At 42.5% G+C, this 18,400-nt stretch overlaps 2 protein-coding genes across 3 annotated transcripts; one reads left to right on the plus strand and one right to left on the minus strand.

Annotated features, from left to right (window-relative positions):
- The first annotated feature begins 587 nt into the window (after positions 1 to 587).
- On the plus strand, positions 588 to 5,762 carry RBIS (ribosomal biogenesis factor). Of its 2 annotated transcripts, none has more exons than XM_081875060.1 (5): positions 588 to 736; positions 2,570 to 2,686; positions 3,852 to 3,968; positions 4,301 to 4,378; positions 5,411 to 5,762. In XM_081875060.1, the coding sequence occupies exons 2-4, from the start codon at positions 2,573 to 2,575 to the stop codon at positions 4,367 to 4,369; spliced, it is 300 nt and encodes a 99-aa protein (XP_081731186.1). In that variant the 5' UTR covers positions 588 to 736; positions 2,570 to 2,572; the 3' UTR covers positions 4,370 to 4,378; positions 5,411 to 5,762. The 2 variants fall into 2 exon arrangements, with proteins under 2 accessions (XP_081731186.1, XP_081731187.1); XM_081875061.1 differs by having other exon boundaries at positions 655 to 744.
- E2F5 (E2F transcription factor 5) lies at positions 4,429 to 18,169 on the minus strand. The gene is made up of 9 exons (XM_081875059.1): positions 17,963 to 18,169; positions 12,624 to 12,733; positions 11,973 to 12,134; positions 11,128 to 11,171; positions 10,429 to 10,493; positions 9,122 to 9,383; positions 8,627 to 8,815; positions 7,671 to 7,715; positions 4,429 to 5,160 (listed from the first exon to the last, which is right to left on the minus strand). Exons 1-9 carry the CDS (start codon positions 18,152 to 18,154, stop codon positions 5,051 to 5,053), a joined length of 1,179 nt encoding a protein of 392 aa, XP_081731185.1. The 5' UTR covers positions 18,155 to 18,169; the 3' UTR covers positions 4,429 to 5,050.
- Between the last annotated feature and the right edge of the window lie 231 nt (positions 18,170 to 18,400).

The following is an 18,400-nucleotide window of genomic DNA, read 5'->3' on the forward strand; positions in this document are numbered from 1 at the left end:
GGTGGAAATGTGCTTCAAATGCGGTTTAATGTGATCCAGCAACATTCATCGTGTGTTTTTAAATATATTAAATTTAAGAGCACATTGCCACCTTCAGTTTGGTGCTAATATTGCAATTTGGGTTATGTTTTCCAAAGTGCCTAGGCAGGTTTTCCCCAACAATGCCATTTTAAAACTGAGATTCCCAAAAATATGTGATCGTCTGCAGAATATACAGCTTTCTACCCTTATTTGTCAAGCATAATTGCCTCTACTTCCAGTGTTCAGACACTGAGTGTTGCTGCTTCTGCAGTGAAAGCCACAAGAGAGTGGTGTAAGCTGGCTTGAGGGAGCCCTGAGGCTTGCGAAAATACTCAAAACACCAAGTGAATCTCCTTTTCGAACCGCCAAAACAACCCAATGAAGACTGAATATGCTCAACGGGCAGGGAATGCTGACTGTGTGCATATGTAATATAAAATCAGGTAGAAACAGAAGTTAGTGGCTAAGATCTAATCAAACCGCAGCACACACACACACAACCCTGCAAGTTTCATCCAGGCGGGCACAGGCAAAGATTGCGCCACCCAGGGGAGCTCTCAGCAGACACGCAGCTTCTGACCCGGCCATATAGCTGGGGAACTCCCTGTCGCTTTCGGATGACGTCAGGCGCCGGCGCCGCACGTGGTGCAGTAGGGAAGGGAAGAGGCTGGAAGCCGGACGAGTTTGTAAGGCGTTGGCTGTGCGTGCAAAGAAGGTAAAGCCGTGGGAAGAGCGGGGTGGGGGGGAAGCGTGGGCTCGGACTTCAGGGTGTACCCGCGTTTTACCCTCGTGTAAGCGAGGTATATAAGCGGCGCAGAGTGCAACTGCGGAACTTTGCCCCCCGCAGGAGGCAGTGATGGCCACCAGGTTTTGTTGGGCAAATTTGTGGAGGGCGACGCTGTTAATGGCTCTTTACCCCCGATGGCTGTGCTCCCCCTTCAAGGCCGGAAGCAGCAATGCGCCTACATGCCAATGGCTGGGAACCGGAGGAGGGCAGAGGGGCTCTTGCGCTCACCGGGTCCTGCTCAGGATCGGATTTAGGTTTGATGTGGCGCTGAGGGTTAAACCACAGAGCCTAGGGCTTGCCGATCAGAAGGTCGGCGGTTCGAATCCCTGCGAGGGGGTGAGCTCCCGCTTCTCGGTCCCTGCTCCTGCCCACCTAGCAGTTCGAAAGCACCTCAAAGTGCAAGTAGATAAATAGGTACCGCTCCGGCGGGAAGGTAAATGGTGTTTCCGTGTGTTGCTCTGGCTCCCCAGAAGCGGCTTAGTCATGCTGGCCACATGACCCGCGGCTCCCTCGGCCAGTAAAGCGAGATGAGCGCTGCAACCCCAGAGTCAGCCATGACTGGACCTAATGGTCAGGGGTCCCTTTACCTTTAAGCTACTGAAGGTAATGGGGCCTTTTATATGTCCAGCTGTCCTTTGTCAACAACAAATTGTCGCTGTTTTTTGCTTTGAATATATGCTATGTGGTAATTTATGGACCACCTAATAGGTATCTAAAGCCATTTGCACACAACAGAATATGTATGTTATCAAAGTAATTGTTGAACTGAAATACAATTAAGAGGAAGTATATTAATAGTGAATTTTTGGGGGGTGGGCGCAAGAGAGGGGGCCCCTAAGCAATAGCTTGTTTAGTTTATACGTAAAGCTGGCACTGGTCCTGCTTGAGGTTTTCCTGAGGACATCTACGCGGCCTCTGGGATAACAGTCTGCTGGACTGGATGGGCCTTTGGCCCGACCCATCAGACTCTCCTTGTCAATGTAATGTTGCAGTGTATCCTCAGGGCCTAAGAGGAGTGCTCCTGTTTACAGCTGCAACCAGCCCAGAACTCTTATTGGGGAGATTTTCTTCTTCTCCCGTATGCAGCCCTACTTCCCTTGATGTGTTGTAGTTTCTCAGATGTTGGACTACCGTTCCCAATATCTTTGACCATTGGGCATGCTGGCTGGGGCTGATGGGAATTGTAGATTGGGGCCTCAGGGCTGGAAAAGGCTGTGCTAGAGGACTGCCAGTGCAACTGGACATTTTATGGCTGTGCGTGGGAAAGGGCACACAGTTCTGGAGAGGATATAACTCATTTTTCTTCTAGTGCTCCTTTATAGAAGGGATGGGTGCGACCCTGGTTCTCCAGATGTTGTTAGGCTACAGTTCAGATCATGTTCGCAAGATCTGAGTTGGTTCATATGGGGAGAGGTGGTCTGTTGTTCTGCTATGAAGCTGTACTGACTGATTCAGATTACTAGTTGCATCCTGCTGGCCCTTTAAACTTGTTGCTTACAATCTTAATATACTTGACTTAAGTGCGCACTTGAATTCTGGGTTGAATTGTGGCTATTATGTCTCATAGCACTTGAATAGCCAGGAATCTGGGTTTATAGCTTCATTTTATGCAAGTCTCAGTTGCTTTAATGGGACTTCTTCCCACATTAGTGTGTAAAACTGCAGCCTTATTTGCATGAAAGATTCAATGAGCTTTTAAGTATTAATGCTTACTACAGCAGCCAAAACACATTATTTAAACTCTTGAAAACAATATTTTAGGCAATGGGCAAGAACAAGGGAAAAAGTCAGAAGCCGATGAATGTATTCCATGTGGCCAACAAGAAAATTGCAAAGGTTAAAAGGAAAGCAAAGCCAGTGACAACAAATCTAAAAAAGGTTAGTTTTAGAAAATTCCTTCTTGCTATTGTTTTAGATTCTTCATTAGGAACATAACAACCTGTGGTGTGCATGAGAAACGGAAACAACTCTAGTGCCATATGCCATTCTTCCTCAACCGTGGGCCCTCAGGTGTTGAACTACGACTCCCATCATCCCCTTCTCACCAGGGATGATGGGAGTTGTAGTCCAACAACACCTGGAGACCCAAAGTTGAGAAAGGATGGCATATGCAATTGCTGAGTGATGGAAGGTACAGGACAGTCTACTAGCCCCATTCTTGACTTCAAATCCAAGGTGAATTAGGGGCGGGGAAAATGGGATTGTGCTTGCTGACCCAACATCTCCATAACTTCAACTGAGGTTAGTGAGGCCAGAAAATATGACCCAGCTCTCCCTCCATATGCATGTAAAGGCAACAACAATACTCACAGAATTGTAGTGCTGGAAGGGCAGTCTTGTCCAGCCCCCTGCAATACAGGAATATTTTACCCAACATGGGGCTCAAACCCACAACCCTGAGATTAAGAATATCATGCTGTACGACTATGACTTTCTCTTGGCTGAATAAAGACACAGGTCACTTCTAGATTATCCGTTTAATGAGCATTCATCCTGATTTATTTGCTGAGAGATTAGATGACACTGGCTGTTTAATGATTTGTTTGTGGAGAGATTAGCTAACGCTTTGATGTAATGTAATCCCCCATTTTCCAGTCACTCCTCATCACTTGAGAGTCTGATCTTTTGGGAACATGGGTTTGTTTTAACCAGAGCTCCAAATCAGCTTTAATTGTACAGTCTGAATCTGCTGGAATGGGATTGAATTGCCCCAAGAACAGCAACAGTCTGGAAATGCCTGTAGTAATTTTCTCATGTTTAAAATCTATAAGCCTGACTCATGGAAGTGAGTGATGCAAATCTATTTTTGCATATTTTTGAAAGACTTCACCCTGCCTCAGCCTAATGAACAAGCTGAGCCGTTATGTAAGAATGGTTCCCTTGGTGAACTTTTGAAATCTTAGTGTAGTTTAGTGTCATGTATACCCTCCAAAGTTATTTTAAAACACAACACATTGAGTTTCTATAGCTTACTGCACAGAAAATGCTTTTAGGTTGATCTTGAAATACAAAAGCATAAAATTTGTTTTCTTTTCCCCCAAAGATTAATATTGTGAACGATGAAAAGGTTAACATGGTGAATAAGGTATTTACAGAAGTACAGAAAGAAGTTAAGCAATTGTCCAAAGCCATTTCATCAGACTCTCCAAAGAGCTTTCAGGTAATTCTTTTGCATTATACAAAAATAAAGTAAAGCCTCTTTTCACAGTGTACTAGAGCTATAAGGGGAATGTAAACCCATTGTGTTACTTGGAACTTTGTGATATTAATTTATTGCATTTGATTTTGGCATGGAAATCTGTTCCTATATGTTTGGTTCCAAATATCCCCTTTTACTCTTTCATTTGGCATCTATTATTATATTATATTTTGTTGTGTTACTACGCTGCATTTAGGCTTCAGTTTTCAATAAGTTGGTGGTTATAAGCGTTTTCTTAAATTATACATGGACACTGGACCCAAATCGCTGAGCATGTGTGTTTCCCTGATCAGATTCCAAAAGCTATGGAAGGTGAACCAGCCAATGTGGATACTGCTACTGACTTGCTGTCCCAATTGTAGCACCAAATAGTACGTATTACATCAATATTTGCACCCCCTGATAAATCGGCAAAAAGCAACTCTTTGTATAGTTTTATTTTAAAAATCTTGTTAATGTACAAGCATTGGCACTCTTTTAATACAAACTACAAATAGTGCTTTCCTAAATCTAGGAATGTGGAATGTCAGAAGTAAAAAACAGAGAACAAAATAAAGTGCTAATTAAAAAGGCACTCCACAAAAGTGTTCACTGAAACAATGTAGCATAAACTAGTTAATGCCCTTCATTCTATAATTGGCAGTGGAAGTTTTAAGACATAAAAGGTCAGAATTTTGGAATGATTGTAGAGGATTTCCAGGTGTATAAAACGCAGCAGTCTGGAGTTGTACAGGAAGCAGAGTTGGGCTTATGAAACTTTGGTTCCTAAAGAACAAATTAAAAAGAACTGGGGCTTTCAAGTAACTGTATTAAGCTACTGTAACATCTCTAGGAACACCATTCCCTGCACTGCAGTAAAAGGAAGCTTCTGTTTTACTGAGTTTATAAGTTGATCAAAATAATGAAGTACAAGGAAGAATGTACACCCAGCGTTGGTGAACTACAGAAGTTTTACATTCATTATTTTAAATACTTGTGTTATGAAATTAAGTCTACAATATTATATCGTTAGAGGTAGATGAGGCAATCTGGCTGCATCAAATCTAGTAGTTCAATATCTGCACATCAAAGAGGTCACAGACTCCTTCGTTATCATCCAGGTTGAAGTTGTAGTCATCTCCAGGAGTAGGAGAGAGCCGTAAGAGGGGGAAGACTGCAGAGGGGAAAAGAAATATCAATTTAAGCACAGTTTGCGTCACACAGCTACAGTACCAGTCCTTTGCAAATGAACACATAACTATCCTGATGCCTAGTTCTGAATTGGCATTATTATTCTCCCGGCCTCCAAAACCATTATCATTGCTGCCACATTCACCCAACATCCCGGAAGGCTGTTAAGGCGCACTACATTTACTGTACTGAAAATGTAGAAGTGTTAAATTGTATTTTCCCCACCCCCTCAGGTATGAAGCGGAAGGGACAGCTCACAACCAGCTTATACAATTTGGAAAAAGCAACTGGAACGCCTCTGATGGAATCAAAAAGACATGAGATGCAATGGTCTTCAGGCAACAGCAGAGACGTTGCACGAGTTATTTAAGATGAAGACTCCCATCCATATGGTGCACATATAGAAGGGGACTAAGTCATTTTTCTTAACAGGTGGGCTAAAATTGTGGGCCTCTGGAACAGCAAGTGCAGTGAAGTGAAGCAACCATTTTTAAAAAAGCCTATCAACCACAATTATAAAATTAAAATTTCTTTGTTGGCTTGTTAATGTTACGCAACAAGGTTACAAAGAAAGCAGTTGTTGAATTTGCTTGCTTCATTCGGAAAAAAGTTATGACTGAGAACATTTATTTTTTATTTACAGCTGAAGTGCAAAACCATTTCACCAAGATGCTAAAGATCAGAAACATCTTTGAGAGAAAACTTAATCCAAAAGGAAGCTTAATTATTATAGGGGATCGTGGGACAAAAGGAAGCTTAATTATTATAGGGGATCGTGGGACACCTAAAGCTGATTTGGTGGTGGAAAGCCCCCACATCCTCCTAATTCATGGGCAAATTCAAAAGGGAAAAACACTATATATGGCATTTGAGAAATTTGTGGGGAAAGCTTGGACCAGGCATGCTGCTGGTACAGACTCCTTGTACACAATTTGGCAGAGCAAAGATTTATTTTGCAATGCAGTTCATGCACCACTGGCAATTATTAGTGTTGGAACATGACACTTTTTGGATTGTGCAAAAAGAAAACTCGGGCAGAGTCTGCTGAAGCATTTCATAAGGGACATTCTCCTGGTGAGTTTAGTTTGAGATTCATGTTCAACAATCTTCCTGTATTGGCACAGGGGCATCATGGGTCAAATCTTGACTAAAATTGTTAAATTTTAGCCTCACTAATTCCAATAGGCCTCAAGTTCAACCAGTGTGCTAGTCAGGATTCAATCCCATGTGTGAAGTGTAAAACAAAATGAAGCTTTGAACAGGGGGAAACTACTAGCAAGAGGAGGAGTAAAACTGGAGGAGTAAAAGTCTGTTTCAAATGTACATGTTTGTAGACTGCTCATGCAACAATTTATGATGATCCAACTTCATCCTTGCAGAACAGATGACACTCTTAGAGTGTAGGAAACCAGATTTATTGGGTGATTGTGAGAAAGTCATAATTTATCTCAGGCTAAAGTGAGAAACTCAAGCATACCATCCTGACCTTTGAAGGCTGGTGGGTAAGCTGCTGAATAATTCTGCAAACAGCATGTTGCAGTAATTCACAGGTAACAATTTGCAAGTGGGAAAGGCTGTCAGCTATAGGTTCCCCTGCCATTATTATGAAAACACACTCAATTAGATTAGTACAATGGGTGATCTGCTCATTCAGAGTCTGCAATAAAAGGATGCTGTTTCAATTAACCCTGATGAATCCTGGGAGTCTGGAATTGGTATTAAAATCTGGAGGCTATAGGTGGTTGCCTGGTGTTTTCAGTGAGCTAATCTCCCAGCTGTTTGCTGGTCTGATTTACTCAATGTAAATCTTAGTGCTTCTGAGTAGTGCCATTCAACTTGCTATATTACTCATCCAACAAATTATTCTAGAATGTGTCATATGAACAACACAATCTAAAGCTACACTCTTATGCAAACTTTTCAGACAGTAAACCCCATTGAAATCAGCAGGACTTACTTCTGAGTAAACACACAGAGGATTGTGTTGATGATGCTACATATTTAAGAAAGTGGGAACTACAGTATAAAATATACTTTGGAGCCTAAAGAGGGCTGTGGTTAAAATTGTGGGCAGAAATCATTTTAAAAGCAAACTGCAGTCTTCCACCCTTTCCTTATTTTGTTAGGAGTTTTGCACAGGCAAATGGAAATAAAAACGATAATTTGTTTGACTTTGTTCACATATTTCTTGCATTCCTAAGGAGTGTCCCAGTAGTGTCACCCCAGCATTGTTTATAATGAAAGATTGGAGGAGGGCATACGTACTAAAGTTAGGGAAACTAACTGCTTTGTTAACTGCAGGCAGCAGAATGCCCACATGCTCTAAACTCGAACAGGGTAAAAGAATAATGAAATCTAACTGCTTCAAGTATATGTCCACCTAAAACTCTAGCAAAGGGATGCTGAGCTGGCATTTGCAGGGAACTGTTAACTAGTGAAGCAGAGCCATCACACTTTGTAAAGAAGGATGAGACAATGAGAACATAAACTTACCATCAGAGGACATCAATTCATCAATGATATCGCTGTTAATTATTCCTACGAACACAAAAAGCAAATTCATGGCTATCCACATAGACAATAAGATCAAATTGGCTAAAAAACGTTATGAGGCTTTTATATTTCCAGTTGGCATGTGCGGTTAGTCAAGTAAATGAGTTAGCTAGCTACAGGTATTTAAGGCTCCTGAAGTTTTCCATGGTCTTTTAATATTTCATGTACAGTGGTACCTCCGGTTGCGAACAGGATCCGTTCTGGAGCTCTGGTTGGATCCCAAGGAATTCACAACTGGAAGTGCCGCTTCTGCACATGCGTGCACGGCGAAACCCGGAACAATACTTCCGGGTTTGCTGCGTACGTATCTCGAAGGATACGTAACCGAAGGTGAACGTAAGTAGAGCTCCCACTATAGTCTACTCTTTGGTATCTCTAGTGAAATGGAAATACAGATTGGCTTAACACCCAGCATGATTCTCAAGTTACAGGATTCAGAAAATTACAAAACAAAATGCCAGGTCAGTTATGAAGAGTATTTTGTAAACTACCATGCACACCTCCTGTTTAGCCTACCCTGGAGGGGTAGCTAGGAGACAATCAAGTACTCCTTTATAGTATTTTCATAATAAAACATGCTTAGTTTTTATGTACAGTCAGCCTTCCCCAAACTGGTGCCCTCCATATACTCTGGATTACAACTCTTATCATCCCATACCATTTCCACCAAAACCTTTTGAACATCTGCTTCAGCACCTCACAAAACAACTACAAAAGCAAAGATACTCTCCTCGAAATACAGCCAATGTTAAGACAGTAAAAAAATAAAAATCCCACAGCTCAACATTGTCACCAAATAGCACTGGGCTGCTTTCTTTTCCTGTTTTACGCTTCAGGACACCAGCAACTGTCCTCCCCCCCTTCAAAGTTATAATCAAACGAAGTATGTAATTTACCTCCAGGCTCATCCATCTTTGCAATGTCAAACGCATTCGGCTTCAGAATACTATTTACGTCCAGCGGAAGGAAGGACTGGCAGGTATTTGAGCTAGGTGTAGTTTCTGCTATAAGGCTGTTATACAGCTCAGAATCTGGAATGCCAGCATACAGAGTTTCAGGCGTCTGGCTCTCCTGCAAACTGATGTCTACGGGGTGGGAAAGTTCACATTAGAAATCAACAGTATTAGTTCAACGCAAATTTCTGGAACACAGCATTTCTGATACAGGCACAAACAAGCTCACATTTTAATATTGGCATGCACTTGCTTTTAGTGACGCTAATGGGAATAGCAAAAATATGTCTAACTAATTCTTAATACATGGGTTTTGCTGCTAGATTTTAGAACACTCACATGTAAGCATTGTCTTCCGCCCACAAATCCTTAGCTCAACCTGCCCCCCCCCCTTATATTTTTAATTTGCTGCTAATTGAGAAAAGGGGAAATCACTACCTGCTGATATATCTGTGACTGGTGGTATCCGTGGAAGGGACTGACCCTGATGAGGAGGATCTCTAGACTCCAACTTTTGAGGATCTACATTCACTTTAGGAGAAATCAATGGAGCTGGCAACTGAGATGGAGGATGCATGAGGTCATCTGGAGGAGGTACCGGAAAAACCACTGGCTTTGAGGAACTGGACTCTTTGTTTATAAGCAGCACATGGATAGGCCCCGAATGACTCTTCAGATTGATCTGGTATTTGTTCTGTCTCTTTAGAAAGGAAGCAAAGTTAAAAGGTAAAGTCACCATCCTTTATGGCAGTAGGCTTAGCAATTAAGCCAAACTGGACTGAAGTAAAAAAAAAAAAACCTGGACAAGTAAAAAAATAATAATGCAGGTGAAAGCTGTGTACTGAACAGATGAGAATGTGCTAGTTGAGAAGTTGAAATCATAAAGAACGACAATACAAGTACACAAGTATATCTCCTCACCTCTAATCTACATCATAACCCAACATATCTTCACATGGTCAAGCTGTTTGGAAGCTAATTGCACACTGAATGCGCATCCTGTCTCAGAACTGCATCAAAATTTCAGTGAACGTTGCTGCTGCCTGTAGTGATAATGCTTTTGCTTTATACTAGTGATGTGAAACCTCTAGCCCCCGAGCCTAACCAGGCCCGCCAGAGCTTCCCATTTGGCGCATGAAGTCATTTGAGCCACGCTGCAACCACCTATCCTTCTCCTGGTGTCATATGACATCAGGTGAGGGACAGGCAAAGTCATGGCTTCAAATAGTGCCAAATTCAAACCATTCAGAAGGTAATGTTCTGGGTTTATTGGAAATTTAGATGGCACCACTCACTAATTCTCTCTTGGATCAGGATGTGAACACTCATTTGGAATAGTGGTCAATTTCCTCCTTCCAACTGCGACAAAAAGCTATTTGTATGACTTTTGTAGCAGCAAAGGAAACTTGAAACTGAAAATGTGGAGCAAGTATTTCCTCCTGGAAATTCTAAAAAAAAAACCCCAAACCTCTATTGTGTAAATATGTTTCACTCAGGCTCAGCATAAATAACTATTGGTAATTTAATAGTTGAAGTGATGAATGCCGCATGTTTCAAAGAAACATAAAAAAATAACAGATTAGAACACAAACTAGGTATACTATTCTTTGCTATTAATTTAACAAGTTTATTCTGTAAGCACAAGCCCCAGTTAGAACATATACACTACCTGAGTCCAAAACTTTAAAAAGAAATATTATTAATATTTGCTAACCACACAGATTAAAAGAGCTGTTTATACATACCACATGAGGTACAGGAACTTCTAACTCTGTGCCAGAAGGAGCCTGAATTGCTAGTAGTGTATCCCCTGATTGTGGAGTAATTGTCAAGTGTTAAGCTGAATGCATGCACACACATTCCTGGATAGTATACAGGGAGGTTTTGTTTTGTACTGGCTGAAGGACATGGCGAAGAGGTCATGAAAACATGTCAGAATAAATATACAAAATAAAATTCACCATACTTGCAAAGGGTTACATGATCAAATAAGATATGCTATATTTCAGTGTGGGAAAAAACAGTACAGGATGGCTACACTGTATAAAGAGAAATCATGTTTTTAATGGAAGAAAGTCTTAAGTGATCGTAAACTGGCCATTTCACTTCCCCATATCCTACCAGCTTTATTTTCCCACCCCTATTGCACACAAAAATCTGGTGCTATCTTTGCTTTAGCACATTTACTCTGAAATCAAGGGCCACTATATTCACACAGGGCTTACTTTCTCGTGTTTTAGGATTGTAGCTGAAGTCCAGGTCTACATAAAGCAGGGGCAGAGAATATGCAGCTCTCCAAGTGTTGTGAAGCTGCAACTCTCATAAACCACAGCCAGCATGGCTAATAACTTTAGCACTAACTGATAAGGGGACCATATAGTGAACACAACTGGGTTTTCTCCTGACACCATTTAACAAACATGTCAAACTTCTCAGCAACTTACCGTTGAAGCAGTCACAAATGTCTTCATGAGTGATGTATGAAAAAGTGATCTGTGTCAAGGAAAATTTCAAAATAACATGATACTGCTGACCTTTTTCAAGTACGTTTTAGGAAATTTACCAGGCTAGTTAGGTAGTTCTGTTTCAATATTTTGCCCGTCATACCCTGGACTAGTAACTGAAATTGAATAGTTAAAAACACATTCATTTTAATTATTAAAACAAAATTTATATACCATTTGATTGTAAGAAAGCAGCTCTAAGTTGTTTAGCAAAAAGCAGCCTCTGCCCATTTTGTATCTTGGGTATTAAAAAGTCCCATTAGCCTGAATCCAAAGGTGCTGTTGCATGAATGGAAAAAAAAATCTGTTCAGACAAGTCACCCAGTTCACTGCTGCCTCAAAAAAGGACTCTGTGGATGAGGGACAATCTGGACCAAGATGCAATATGGTACAGAGGGCTGCAGCAATGGGGGAGTAAATGAAAAAGGAAGCACTGCCTTGTATGAGAATGTTTTCCATTCTTGAAACAGCACCTGTGAATACGACACTTCTGTGTAAACATTGAATGGGATCCAACTGGTAGCTAATGCTAAGCTAATGGCCATGTATGGAATTTTGTCTCCTGGTGGGCATTTCACTTCCCTTATTAATCCACTAAAGGTCTATGTTCCCACAACTCATTTTGAATAGTAGACAAAAATTAGTATCAACTGTTGTCAAACCCCTCAAAACTCCCATTTGAGAAAATGCCCATCACTTATTCCATCTCCATTTTCTGTGTTTCACCAAGGCACAGCAGCAATAATTCCATCTGCAAGAATTACACAGCATGTTTCAAAGGATATCATTTATTTGTGGAATCTTCCTTGACATTTTTTATGCTTTGCTGTAACCACAGTTTCTGCTGATCCAGCTCCTTTTCTTTTAGCTCCAATTCTTCAATTTCTGCTTCAAGGTACCTCAGTCTATCTACGACTTCCTTCGTATTGCAACCAGCACCTACACCTCTTAAGAGAGAGCAAAAAAATTCAGTGCTACTGTAAATGAGTAACAAAAAGGCAAAAGTAGAAAAGATATCATAGCAGCAAAAAAATTAATTCTATAAATAGTGTAATATCAATTAAGTTTAAATTGCATTTTGATTCTGTATGATATGAGTAGGGAGGCTCTCAAAGGTTGTGCACAAGAGAGACAATCCATCTCTTTTTTGGGTTTTCATGTGTGATTTTCTGCTGAACTGTGGAGCCTCTGTTGCCTGACCACCAATGAAAGGGTTTGCATTTGTGGCAAAATATACTTTCAGGTCCTGACAAACAACTGCTTGGAGACTAGTGTCTGCAGAGAATACAAAAGCTGGTATTGCTGACATACATTGTTTTCATTACATATATACCTTATTTTTGTTACATAAATACCTAACAGTGATAACATTCATCTGTGAAGGAAAACAGCATTCTGTATTTCTATGTAAGAAAATAAAAAATCAGTTATCTTACTTCCACTGGATGCTGTTTTTTGACTTTTTTTCTATGAGATCTATCCCTTCCAAAACATTGGTGATGTCGTAGATCCGCCTTTTTTGTCTTACAGCAAGTGTGTCGGCAGCCTGGTAAGATAAAGAATAATTTATGCAGATGAAGGGCAAAAGGGGAGGCTCATTAGACAGCTTCAGTGAAGCTGTACAAACCTCCTAGAGAATATTTATCACAAGCCTAAAAGGGTAAATCTTCAACCTGCCACAGTCACAGATGCACAATTAGATGTGTTAGACCACCCTCTCTGACTCTTGGACAGGGACAGTAACCTTCAAGCAAAATGCCTAAAAGAATGACCTCCTTAAAACATGTCCACAGAATTCCACACATGGGAATGAGTTCTTTCAGAATTAGCCATGCATGAGAACAAGGGAAATGGTAAGTGGGGCTGAAAAGACAACATGCTTTCCTTGAGCAGGATGTAAAGGAATAATCTGTCATTTCATTTCTAAATATGGGAACAAGATTTGTGGAAGGGAGTAGGATGACAATGCATTGTATCAAAGGAAGATAAACTTCTTAATGTCACTTATGGAAGAGCAGTGTTATTATGGGCTTTGCTATCATTCCAAAATATAATGGCAATGGTTAAGATTGAACCTCAGTAACAAACACCACCAAACAAATGAAATCATGGACCTTTTGAGTAAAAGAAGTAATGAGGTAAAAAGGGGGGAAATCAGGGATGCTCAAGAGGTATGCTCTAGAACACTTTATGTTGTTGAACTGTTGCTGAAAGCAATAGCATAAAGAGTAAAATTTAACCTGCAAGTAACAGCCAAAGTGATTAGCAGCCTAAGCTCTGAGCCGCAAATTTTTGCATTGGCATGGGTCCAAGACTCTTACCAATGTAAATTCTTTAAGGATCAAGCTGCCTGAAACTTCCACCCCCTGCTCATATTCCACCAGAGACAAATTTCACTTTAATATTCAGTTGTTCATTAACCCACATATATACATATACACTTTTTGGCAACAATGAAAAACACATTTTTCAACTGTAGCATTTTCATCCACATCTACTGGCAAAGAAGCTATTGCTTTGATCCAACCTACAACCATCAATTAAGGTGAAGGTAAAGGACTCCTGGACAGTTAAGTCCAGTCAAAGGCGACTATGGGGTGCGGAACTCATCTCGCTTTTCAGGCCGAGGGAGCCAGTGTTTGTCCACAGACAGCTTTTCGGGTCATGTGGCCAGCATGACTAAACTGCTTCTTGCGCAACGAGACACTGTGATGAGTACCAGAGCGCACGGAAACGCTGTTTACCTTGCTGCAGCAGCACCTATTTATCGACTTGCACTGGTGTGCTTTTGAACTGCTAGGTTGGCAGAAGCTGGGACAGAGCAATGGGAGCTCACCACCATCGCACGGATTCAAACCGCCGGCCTTCTGATTGGTAAGCCCAAGAGGCTCAGTGGTTTAGACCACAGTGCTACCTGCGTCCCCTAACCACCAATTAGGGCTGTTAACAACAGCCTTCCTCTTCAAATTCATGCTTATAGTTGATCATTCAACACTAAAGACACAATCCTAACCACAAAATTAACATTCCGCTTTCCATCAGTCCAGCTCCGCTGGAGGGATGTGTGCAGAAAAACCAGACTTTTGCATAGTTGGAATGAAACCTACTGTACAAAGCTAAGAGTTACATTTATTGCTCTTCCCACTTTTGCCTCTGGTCCATCCACTTCTGATACAAGCCTTTTTGCAATGTCCCCCATAAGGAACTTCAGCTCTTGGGTTGAAAAACGTTCCTCATTCCTGCTTTAATTGGAGGGAAGATGGAATCTTAATGTGGCAATGTGCACCTAAGACCTAGTTTGTACACTCAAAGATCATTTATTTCCCCAGGGTGGAGTGGATGCACAAGACCCCCTCATCTTGCATACATGTAAACCCCTACATAAGATATCCCTTCCCCATCCCCTTTTTTAAAGGGGAAGGCATGTACATTCCATTGGCTCCGATGAAGTTAGCTAAATTTAAATCCCACTGAAATCTTCAGTACATCTAACTTAGACTAGATTCATCCCTTTAGATAAATATGAGGAGCGCTCATGTTACATGCCCTTTATGCTGAGTGATCCATGGAAGAAGGTGAACATGCATGCTATTCTGTCACGATAAAAGGGACTTTATTTGGGCAAGTGTATGAATCTGTCCTTTGTTGGAGTATAATTATAGTTACGTTTACTTTACCCAGCTGAATATCTATTGAAAATACCCTTCATTACGTAGTGTAAGAGCAAAGAACCAATCTCCTTTAATAGCAAAATTATTCCGGTAGGTTGATTCTAGGCAAGTTTACTTGAACACAAGCTTAAAAGAACTAGCTGGAGCTTATTTCTGGGCAAGCCTGCATAAGTTTACATATTGCTGTTTCTGTATGTGTATAGGGGCGGGGGTTATTGTTGAACCTGATGTCTGTTTTTAATTAAGTGGATTACAGACCTTTTGTTACAGGGGACAAATAAAATAAGGAGTAGCAAGTTTACCAGAACTCTGGAGCAACTACACAATTTTTTGCAACTCACCTTGGAGGAAGTTGCTAATAGTTTAATAGTAGTTTTAAATGTTTTACAATCTTTGCCTTGTATATTTGCTCAACAGTTCTGGGAAAGAGACCATTGTTATCCTCACAGAAATGGGTGGCAGTTTGCCATGGGCCATCAATAGAATGGAGAACTAAATAGGAATTTGAACCCGTGTCCAATTCCAGGTCTGGTGCCAGATGATCACAACTCCTCTATTAGAGGTTCAATTAAAACCCCTCAAAATCTCTCTCCAAAAAAGCGCTTCATTTTTTGTCACAATTATTGTTATTATAATTGATAAAATTTGTACACCGCACTATACCTACAGGTCTCGGGGCGGTTCACAGGATAAAATCACAATATAAAAACACAAAATACATAACCATCTCATTGGGATGAGAGAAAAAAGATGTGGCAGATCTCAGTCTCAGTCAGGCTATGGTGTATATCCCCAACCCTGGCTCAGCTGAAGATATGCTGGGGTAACTTGCTCAACGTGGCTTGGCCAATGCAAGTTCCCCAGAACTGGCTTCCTGGTGGTGGGATCGGCTAGAGGATACAGTGGTGCCCCGCAAGACGAACGCCTCGCAAGACGGAAAACCCGCTAGACGAAAGGGTTTTCCATTTTGGAGGCGCTTCGCAAAACAAATTTCCCTATGGGCTTGCTTCGCAAGACGAAAATGTCTTGCGAGTTCCTGCGGGGTTTTTTCCCTTTCCCCCCCCCCCTTTTCCTAAGCCGCTTATCAGCTGATCCGCTGATAAGCCGCTTATCAGCTGATCCGCTAAAAGCCGCTAAACCGCTAATAGCGCTAATCCGCTAAGCTGTCAATAGGCTTGCTTCGCAAGACGAAAACCGCTATACGAAGAGCCTCACGGAACGGATTAATTTCGTCTTGCGAGGCACCACTGTACTTAAACAGGATCCTAACTCTGTTCAGCTCAGTCACGTGACTTGGCAACCTGGCGGAACTTACACTGACAAAATGGGTGGCGTGAGTCAAAATCTATTTTGTTTTCCCTCTGGCAGGCTTGGGCCAGCTCAGGTGGCAGTAGCCGTGCTCTCGAAAGGGGTTGGATCTGGCACAACTTTATGTTGGCCTAACTTGAGCCAGTGTAAATTACAGTGGCTTCCCCTAGTTAGGACTACCCGCTTCACAATAGATTCTGCAAGTTCCCCACTTAGATTATAGAAGAAAGAAGGATTCAGGCCAAACTTCTCCAAGGGATTCACTCTATAGCCCTTCTGGTTTTGATTATTCCTCAATATGTAATACCAATTAACTCTACTGCTGAGCTACAACTCCGTTTCTCCTACTCACCCTAAAAAACAAGCTCAATGAATCCAACTCCTTCTAAAAAGCCCCACCAGCCATATGTGTCTCCAATCCAGATATGCTATAAGAGTTCAGAAGTTACATACTTTTCTACTTAAAACCTTCCCCAGGATATATAAAGGGGAGAGGGTGCTCTATACAGAGATAATAATAATAATAATAATAATAATAATAATAATAATAATAATTACTTATACCCCGCCCATCTGGCTGAGTTTCCCCAGCCACTCTGGGCGGCTTCCAACAAAATATTAAAATAAAATATTCTATTAAACATTAAAAGCTTCCCTCCACATGTTTCAAGAACGCAGGGTCATGTCCCCAACATTTCCACCAGCTTGTCTCGACATAAGTAGGCATGGGATAAAGAGCACATATTGGGCAAATACAAGTTTTTAAGGGACAAGCTGTAGGATGAGCAAGTGCAACAGTTTTCAGGACTGGACTTAGACTAGAGTTCAAATCCCTACTCAGCCACAAAAACTTACTGTGCACCTTTGTCTGTGGAGGTAAGAGAGGGTGGGAGAAAAGAGCAGGGGCTACTCCTACTGCCCAAAGCTCCTTAAGAGAAGTCAGGTAGACTCTTAATCTGAGGGTCGTGGAATCGAGACCCACGTTGGCCAAAAGGTTGGCCATGGGTTGGACTAGATGACCCTCGTGGTCTCTTCCAACTTTATAATTCTAGGTTGGGGCAACCTAGAAGCGTGTTCAGGCGCTGGCAACTAGGAGGAAACACATAGCATCAATTTGAAGCAACCGAGCCCTAAACCGCTAAACGCACCCAGGGCAGGGGGGCAAAAGCAAAACCACATACGCCAAAGCCTGCAAAAAAGGGGTGAGTTATTAAAAAGGTGCCTACTCCCAACATGGAACTTTCCCCCTCACCAGATCCCAGTCGAGAGATCCTCCCGCTGGATGCCTCAGAATATCAAGGGCCATCGCACCCCACGTGTTGTGTGTGTGTGTGTGTGTGTCTGTCTGTCTGTCTGTCTGTCTGTCTGTCTGTCTGTCTGTCTGTCTGTCTGTCTGTCTTGGATTACAGCCTGAGTTAGCCACGCTTCAGATGGAAATTAAATGGAACAGTAGTTCAAATTGCACAGCACCTATCTTGCATGCCAAGGGAACCCAAAAATTGATAGCAGAGGCATCACGGAAGTGTTCATGAATAGTAATAAGGTGATGCGTTGTTTCCTATGGGCTTCACTAACTACTTAATTAATGTCTATAGTGTGGTACTTAGGGAATGCAGCCTTACCTAATAAATGACCACAGCATACATTATTGCCTAATTATGGTATATCATTCTCTCTCTCTCTCTCTCTCTCTCACACACACACACACACGCGCGCGCGCGCACATGCACGCTCCTCCCTCAGCGCCCGGATCCCACCCGCAGCGCCTGGACCGAAGCCCCCCATCTCCCCCTCACCGCTTTCAGGTCGAGCACGCCGTCCTTGGCCTCCTGCAGGAGGGACACGAACTTGGTGGTGAGCAGCCCCAGGCTCTTCTCATGCCGGCTGCTGTTGCCCCCGGTGCCCGCACCGCCTTCCAGGCTCCCCACGCCGCCGCCGCCGCCGCCATGGCTACTGGAAACCGACTCGGGCAGCGCCACCGCGGCCATGCTGCATCCCCCCACCCCCCCCACCTCCTCCGGCGGCGGCCCCACGTGGCCCTCCCCCCAGGCTGCCCTTCCTCCGGCCGCGAGGGAGCCCGGATGGTCCCCGCGCGGAGCCGCTGCCCCGCAGAGACACAAGAGCGAGCCCTCGTCCTTTCCTCGCCCACCGCCGGCTGGCCTGCAAGGGAGAGGAAGTGACGCCGCCCGCGCAGTTGCCGGGAGACAAAGTTTTGTGTCGGGAAGAGCGAGAGA

Source organism: Podarcis erhardii, assembly GCF_964252035.2.
Source record: "Podarcis erhardii genome assembly, chromosome: 8".
NCBI classification, from domain to species: domain Eukaryota; kingdom Metazoa; phylum Chordata; class Lepidosauria; order Squamata; family Lacertidae; genus Podarcis; species Podarcis erhardii.

What these genes read in the sequence shown, in the direction of transcription:
- RBIS (XM_081875060.1), top strand. Translation starts at nt 2,573, where the DNA reads ATGGGCAAGAACAAGGGAAAAAGTCAGAAGCCGATGAATGTATTCCAT. An exon ending in TGACAACAAATCTAAAAAAG is followed by an intron (nt 2,687 to 3,851) that starts GTTAGTTTTAGA and finishes TTTCCCCCAAAG; the next exon opens with ATTAATATTGTGAACGATGA. An exon ending in ACTCTCCAAAGAGCTTTCAG is followed by an intron (nt 3,969 to 4,300) that starts GTAATTCTTTTG and finishes TTCCCTGATCAG; the next exon opens with ATTCCAAAAGCTATGGAAGG.
- E2F5 (XM_081875059.1), bottom strand. Translation starts at nt 18,154, where the DNA reads ATGGCCGCGGTGGCGCTGCCCGAGTCGGTTTCCAGTAGCCATGGCGGC. An exon ending in GAAGATTCCACAAATAAATG is followed by an intron (nt 11,172 to 11,972) that starts ATATCCTTTGAA and finishes GACACAGATCAC; the next exon opens with TTTTTCATACATCACTCATG. An exon ending in TGAATTGATGTCCTCTGATG is followed by an intron (nt 5,161 to 7,670) that starts GTAAGTTTATGT and finishes TCCCCTCTGCAG; the next exon opens with TCTTCCCCCTCTTACGGCTC.